Genomic DNA, 8,008 nt, shown 5'->3' on the forward strand with positions numbered 1-8,008 from the left:
GACAGTTAAGTGTCTGACTTTGGCTCAGGTCATGATTTTGAGGTTTGTGAGTTCGAGCTTCACATTGGGTTCTGCACTGGTGGTTTGAAGCCTGCTTGGGATTCTCTCTCTCCCCACCTCTCTCTGCCCCTTCCTCACTTGTGCTCTCTCTCTCCAAGATAAATAAATAAAAAATCTCCACTCCTATTGGGTTTTGCATTTATATTTGTATTTTATATATTTTATTATATAATTGTTTTAATGTAATTTTATATATTTATATGGTTCATCATATAGTTTAACATATACTTTAAAATTTTTTAATGTTTATTTTTGAGAGAGAGAGAGAGAGAGAGAGGAGGACACAGAATCCGAGGCAGGTTCAGGCTCTGAGCTGTCAGCACAGAGCCCAGCGTGGGGCTCAAACTCACGAGCTGTGAGATCATGACCTGAGCTGAAGTCAGAGGCTTAACCAACTGGGCCACCCAGGTGCCCCTTAATTTTTTTTTTTTTTTTTTTTGAGAGAGAGAGAGTGTGTGCACACACGCAAGGAGGGGAGGGGCAGAGAGAGAGAGAGAGAGAGAGAGAGAGAGAGAGAGAGGAAATCCCAAGCAGGCTCCGCACTGTCAGTGCAGAGCCCAATGTGGGACTCAATCTCACAATCTGTGAGATCATGACCTGAGCCAAAATCAAGAGCTGGACACTTAACTGACTGAGCCACCCAGGTACCACAGTATATTTATTTATTTTTATAGCTTATAATGTGTTTTTATGTATTATGTATAGTTATATATTTGTATTTATATATTTCTATTTTAATTTTCAAGAACTCTCTTTTGTTCTCTTGAGTGCTTCTTTTTCATATAATATCTTACTCTTTTCCCATGGTTGCTGTATCTATTATCTCTTTAAAGGTAGTAATGATTAGTTTGGGTTTTGCTTTTGTTTTGTTTTTTTAAGTTTTCCTCTTCCTTCAAGGTTTCTGTTTTCTGCAAGTTGCTTTTTCACCCTATTTTTATCGTTTATGTTACAGACTTTCTTAAAGTATATGGAGATCTTCAGCTGTCCAGTCATATTTAAGAGTGGAGTTGTTTGGAAGCTAGGTGCAGATGGTTGGAACTTGTCAACTGTGGGCCTCACCTAGCGTGATCTGTATTAGTCACTGTCATTGTCATTAGATCTTCTGTCCTGAACTGGTTGGAATTTTCCTCAAGAAGAATCTTCTGTTCTCCTGACTGAAAATGATAAGCTTGGTTCCAATGGTCTGAAATCCCACTAGAGGAAGAGAGTTGAGAGCAAGGGACTCTCAGCATTTATCATTTAGATTTTCACTTCATCCCTGTTTTTAACATGGTACTTCAACCCTTAATTGTTCACAAGGTTGCCCAGTCCAGAAATTTTTATTAGTGGTGGAAAGGAGATATGGGAGTCTTGATTCTTCGGTACTTTCGATCATTCCTCTTGTTTTTAACCCCACCTCTAATCTCACTTCCTAAAGTACTCGGTGTGCCAGATTTTTATGTCTAGGAGTTCTGTTCAAACTGGTTCATTTTTTAATCTTCTCCAGTGCTAGATCTACTAAATCACTCACCATTTTCTTTCTGCTTTGTTCTTGTTTGGTTGCCTTCTTTTATTTTAAACCATTCATGGGATTTAGGAAAGGAATGGATGCATGCCAAGTCCTGCATCTTTACTCAGAAGCCCCCTCTTATTGCACTGTTTTCCACATGACTTTGTTCCTATTTTACATATTTAATGGTTATCTACTTCATATTTTGGCAGGTAGGTATACCTTAATTTGGGTGATCATTCCCATATTTTGAAGATTTGTTTTTTCATATATATGTAATTATAAATGGCATGAAACAGCCTATTATGACCTTTTAAATTTTTTTTTTTTCAACGTTTATTTATTTTTGGGACAGAGAGAGACAGAGCATGAACGGGGGAGGGGCAGAGAGAGAGGGAGACACAGAATTGGAAACAGGCTCCAGGCTCCGAGCCATCAGCCCAGAGCGTGACGCGGGGCTCGAACTCACGGACCGCGAGATCGTGACCTGGCTGAAGTCGGACGCTTAACCGACTGCGCCACCCAGGCGCCCCTATTATGACCTTTTAAAAAGGATGGAATACAATACTAGAATCCTGGTTTCTCTTTTTGTATAGTATGCAACCATCCAGAATTGGCCAAGTTCAAGTTGTAAGATGACAGCGTTGGTGACCTACAGGTAATCTCGTGATGGAGCAGTACTTTTCTTAAAGCTTGTCCTCATTGTACTCACTATGTAGAGACCATGGTACAGTGATAAAATATAGTCAGATAGCCTTATGTTCAAATCCTGTTACTTTGTGATTTTGGGAAAATCACTTTTAGAAGATCTCTGAGACTCAGTTTTACTCCTCTGTAAAATGAGGCTTATTGTGTGCAAGATTGAGGATGAAATGAGATACTGAATGTAAAGAGTGTCTAACATAGAATGTAGGTTCTTAAATGTTAGCTTCTGATATATGCTCAACAATACATCTGTCTCAATGAGGAAATGATCCTGTGGAGAGGTTAAAAATAATTATTGTATCACAGATGCTAACCTGAATTCTAAGTGAACTTCTTTGTGCCTCTTTAGATCCTTCAAGGCATTTTTCCCACTCCTTGGCAACTTCTCTCAACCAGCGGTTCAGCTCTGGGCACTATGGGCAATGTATCATGTCTGCAGTAAAAACCGTATGTATTCAAAACATAGTAGTTTTCCAACTGTTTTTCTGTATAAAGGTTAAGTTCAAGATAGAATTTTGAAAATTTGTTCACCTCTATTGAATTTAACTTTTTTTTTTTTTTTTTACAATTTTAACGTTTATTTATTTTTGGGACAGAGAGAGACAGAGCATGAACGGGGGAGGGGCAGAGAGAGAGGGAGACACAGAATCGGAAACAGGCTCCAGGCTCTGAGCCATCAGCCCAGAGCCCGACGCGGGGCTCGAACTCACGGACTGCGAGATCGTGACCTGGCTGAAGTCGGACGCTTAACCGACTGCGCCACCCAGGCGCCCCTGAATTTAACTTTTTTAAAAAAGGAAGTTGGAAATGTTTTTATTAGTTTAAAAAATGTCACAGAATTATAATCTATTTGGGGGTGGATGTCAAGCAGTATAGAAAGTGAAAGTTGGGGTGCCTGGGTGGCTCAGTCGGTTGAGCGTCCGACTTCGGCTCAGGTCACGATCTCTCAGTCTGTGAGTTCGAGCCCCGCGTCGGGCTCTGGGCTGATGGCTCAAAGCCTGGAGCCTGCTTCCGATTCTGTGTCTCGCTCTCTCTCTGCCCCTCCCCCGTTCATGCTCTGTCTCTCTCTGTCTCAAAAATAAATAAACGTTAAAAAAAAAAAAATTTATAAAATAAAGTGAAAGTTGGCTCTCACTCCTATTCCCCACAGGCAGGTACTATTAATAATTTGATAATTATAACTATCCTCCCAAATACTTCTCTATACACATACTGTAGTTAGTATATACTATATATAAATAAGGACATTTTTAAACAAAATGGGCTCATTCTGTGCATGCTGCCCTATAGCTGGCTCTTTTCACTCAACAGTTTATCATGAATACTCTGTCTATAGTAATATATACATCTGCCTTTTTGTAATGGTCTGGGGGAGGCTGGAGGGCCAGGAGTCAGGGGTTGTTTCCTAGCCAGATTAAATGTTTTTACATGTTTGGCTGTTGGGAGAATTGGGGACTTACATTCTTTGCTAAGGATTATTGTAAAATGTTTTGCTTTTATTATAAAAGAAATACAGAGTATAATTTTATAGTGAAAAGTTTCAAGAAATAGCTTTTAGAATTAAAATATTAGCTACTAACAAAAGTATAAAATTCCCAAAATAATTTTAACAAACAATGAGAGCTCTGTGCAGTAAACTGAGAAATAATTGAGAAACCTGAAGTAATTATGAGACATACTATATTCCTAGATGGAAAGACTTTAAGAGACACATGTCAAATCTTTTCAGCTTATGAATATGCTGCAATTTAAATGAACGAGTGAGATGAGGGATCTGAAAATTATTCTAAAGTTAACCTGACAGAATAAACAAGAAAGAACTGACCAAGAAAAATGGTTTCTAGGAGCTTGCCCTAACACTTCTCTTTAAATTATAAATAAGTATTGTGAATGGTGTTGGCATATAAACAACTACAGGCAGATCTGTCAGAATAGCTCTGAAATGACTTTGGTTTATAGCAACTAGAAGTTAGTTGAGTACTTTCTCTGTGCCAGGCAGTATTGCAAGGTCTTTATGAGTTAACTCAATCTTCACAACAACGCGAAGGGGGTAGCATTATTATTATTGTTCATCTATTACAGATGAGCAAACAAGGCACAGAGAACTTAAGTAACTTGCTAAAGTTAAAATAGCAACTGGCAGAGCTCCAGATTACCACTGTTAGTTAGACTGCTCAGTATTTCTTCACTATATAGATATAATTATTTAACCAGTCTTCTTTAAATGGATATTGTTTCTAGTCTTTTCTATTACAAGCACTATTTTATTGAATATTAACATATTTATATACATGAATATGGATTAATGTACAATGAAAAATGATATACAAAGACTATATATCTGTAACTCTATCTATCTATGAATTGAAGATGCACATGTGGGTAATTAAGAGGACAGATGTTAGAACCAGACTGACTACCTGTGCTCTGTTCCCAGTTTCTGCCAGTTACTAACAGTGGGAGCTTGAGCAGGTTACTTGACTTCACTGTGCCCCAGTTTCCTTAACTATAAAATGGGGATGAAAATACCTACTTCATAGAGCTGTGAGAATTAAGTGGGTTGGGGTGCCTGGGTGGCTCAGTTGATTGAGCATCTGACTTCAGCTCAGGTCATGATCTTGTGGTCCATGAGTTCGAGACCTGCACTGGGCTCTGTGCTGACAGCTCAGAGCCTGGAGCCTGCTCTGGATTCTGTGTTGCCCTCTCTCTCTCTGTGCCTCCCCCACTCATGTCTGTCTGTCTGTCTGTCTGTCTCTCTCTCTCTCTCTCTCTCTCAAAATAAATAAATAAACATTGAAAAAAATTAAGTGGGTTAATATTCGTTAAGCATTTAAAACATTGCTAGGCTCATAGTATTAGCATTTGTGCATAGCACAGTATTAGTTCACGCATAGTACATATCATTTGTTAAGTGTATCATTTTGCAAGTGTCAGTTAATTTGCATAATATTTAGAATTGCTGAGTCAAAATGTTAGGAACATGGTGATATTGATAGGCATTGCTAAACTGTTCTCTGGTGAGTTGATTATCAGTTTTCATTCCTGTCAGCAATGTATGAAAGCTTGTCATTCTTACACAGACAATGTTTAATTGAACTTTTTGTTTGCCAATTTAAGGTGAAATGATGGTCTTGCTTAACATTTAAGTTACGTTAACTATCTTTTATTGAAGACTCGTTTTTGTGTCCTTGAATTGTCCATTGATATTCTTTATTCACTTTTTGTCTACTGTTTGTTGATCTTTTTAATCTGAAGGAACCCTTGCAAATATTTCTTCTGCAGTTTATTGTCTTGACTTTGTTCATTATGTTTCATCAGCCTTTTGTTCCACAGCCTCTGGACTTCAGGTCACAGTTACACTTTCCAAAATTGATGAAAATTCTCAGCTGTTTAAAGATCTTATTCTTTCCCTATACTTTCCTTGTGGGGTGTCTGTCAGAAGTATCTTATACCTTCTCTCACTTTATTCTATCTTATCCTTAAAAAAACAATTTCCATGTCATTAGATCATTATTTCTCCCTGTGTCTAGTTGGCCTTTGGAATGATTAAGAGACTCCTTTTTAGACTACGCAGTTTTGTATTTGCTTCCCTCAGGTGCTCTAGAGGTTTTCCTGGGATTGAACTAATTTTCATATTAACTTCTCAGCTCAAGGGTTCCCAGAACATTTAGGCAGTATAAATTCAAATCCTATACCAACTCACTACTGTGGTTATGAATTCTTGGGAAGGATTTCTTCCAACCACGCCTGTATACCCACCTAGAGGCCAAATGTTTTCATTGTCTTATCCCTTCTCTCCTATAGTCCTTTGAGGGGTCAGCTTTATGCACTGATACATATTTTATTATATATAGATTGCTTCTAACTTTGTAAGTTGGAACCTAAATTCCTAGATTACTGAAACTGACAGTCCCTTTCTTCCCCAGGATAGCTGCAGATAAAGTTACATGAGCTTAGGTGCTCTCTGCAATCTGTGTCTGGGTCCTGGACAAGTTCTTTACTTTGTACACATTTAAAATTTTTTTGTTAAATTTTATCCAGCATCTAGTGTTATCAGGTTATCTAGCTTAGCATAACGCCTGAACTTGAAATGTGTATTACATTTATAATAAAAGAGGTTTCTATCCTTTTAGCTAGGATTAGAGATTTGAGGCATAGAGTTGTCTGGAAATAAACATACTAAAAAATCATTTATAATTGCACTACACAATCCAAGCATTATTTAAGTTTTGACGTATTTTTTTTAAGTTTTTTTTTATGTTTATTTTTGAGAGAGAGAGAGCATAAGTGTGAGAGGGGCTGAGAGAGGGAGACACAGAATCTGAAGCAGGCTCCAGGCTCCCACCTGTCAGCACAGAGCCCAACGTGCGGCTCGAACCCACAAACCGCGAGATCATGATCTGAGCCGAAGTCGGGTGCTTAACCGACTGAGCCACCCAGGTGCCCTTTGACATATTTCTTTTATCTGTTAATTCCTATGTCAAAGGGCTTAAACCTTGGTACCCTTTCTTCAGAAAGGTGAATGTGGTGACTTGGGAATATTTAAAATGCCAGTTTGTCCATCAGTTCTCTTTGATTTTCTTTCAGCCAGCAAATACTGCAGAATGTTAGTTGAAGAAGAAGGATTGCAGTTTTTGTGCGACATCCAGGAGCACAGTGAGGCAGATGCTCAAGCACAGAAGATTGCAACCTCCATTCTAGATGACTTCAGAATGCATTTCATGAATTATCAGAGACCCTCTCTGTGTTGAATGCCCTCCTCAGCCCCTGGGGCTTCAGAGGTGCTGTCTGTTCCTCAGTGTCAGCCCTTCTGCCTTGCCAGCAGTTCAGTGTTGAAACAAGTTATCATTGGAGTTTGTAAGTTGGCTGCCTCACTGGCCTTTATTGTTGATTTTCTGTAGGCCGCAAAAAGGTTGATTTTGAATGATAGCCATAATCCCAAATCAAGTTGGAATCATTCTGGGAATGCTCCTTCAACAGCTTTGCAAAATCAAGCCTTGGACTATGTGGGGAGGCCTGTGAGCTTATGTTGGAACAGCTATGCCAGTTACTTTTCCTAGCCCTGGCCAGCTTCTTAATTCTGGGAGTTTCAGAGAGGAAGGAGAAACGAAAGACCTACAGGGAAACCTTGGTATTTATGTTAAATTTCATGTTTGAAAGAATATCCTGAGTTGTTACTCCTAGTGAGGCTACTAGAAAAGAAGTACGTGAAAAAGCTTTGGAAAATACATGCTTATAAATGTGTTGTTTAGAAGGCAGAATCTCAGCTGGAGGGGAGGAAAAAGAGGGGAAATTTTTTTTTTTTTTAATAAATACCAAGGTACCTTCCACTTGTGGGGTAGAGGGAAGGAAAAAATATATTTTTTACAATTTTGGGTATTCTGCTTTTGGCCTCTTTTGCTCCAACTTTACACATTAGACTGAACATAACATTCTGTGTAAGTGGATGTGCTGGTGGAAAATAGTAGGACTTGATGACTGTGAGTAGAGGGTTTAGATGATGATTATATGGGCATTGTAAATCTTGATCCCTCAAAGTTTTGATTTAAATGGGATTGTGACCAAAACTGAGAAGAACAGGAAGGGCCAGAAAAGACTTTGCTATAGATTTCAAGAGTGCTCTTACCTAGCATGAAGACAAGAAATATAATGGGCTTTTTTTTTTTTTTTTAATTTTTTTTTTTTCAACATTTATTTATTTTTGGGACAGAGAGAGACAGAGCATGAACGGGGGAGGGGCAGAGAGAGAGGGAG

The 8,008-nt window shown here is 38.6% G+C and overlaps 1 protein-coding gene and 1 long non-coding RNA gene across 2 annotated transcripts in view; one reads left to right on the forward strand and one right to left on the reverse strand.

The window, feature by feature from the left end:
• The window catches only part of ZYG11A (zyg-11 family member A, cell cycle regulator), a 76,967-nt gene extending 69,427 nt beyond the window's left edge, over nt 1-7,540 (forward strand). Inside the window, exons 12-14 of the mRNA XM_025912162.2 lie at nt 2,146-2,207; nt 2,604-2,701; nt 6,842-7,540. Of these exons, the coding sequence (XP_025767947.1) occupies nt 2,146-2,207; nt 2,604-2,701; nt 6,842-7,005 (324 nt within the window). The 3' untranslated portion in view covers nt 7,006-7,540. The remainder of the gene's footprint in view (nt 1-2,145; nt 2,208-2,603; nt 2,702-6,841) is intronic.
• On the reverse strand, nt 323-2,801 carry LOC147578017 (uncharacterized). The gene is made up of 2 exons (XR_015254701.1): nt 2,092-2,801; nt 323-1,859 (listed from the first exon to the last, which is right to left on the reverse strand). It is a non-coding gene; the product is annotated as an uncharacterized LOC147578017 (long non-coding RNA).
• Nucleotides 7,541-8,008: the final 468 nt, after the last annotated feature.

This window comes from Puma concolor, chromosome C1, assembly GCF_028749965.1.
Source record: "Puma concolor isolate L17-30 chromosome C1, mPumCon1.1.hap2, whole genome shotgun sequence".
Lineage (NCBI taxonomy): Eukaryota > Metazoa > Chordata > Mammalia > Carnivora > Felidae > Puma > Puma concolor.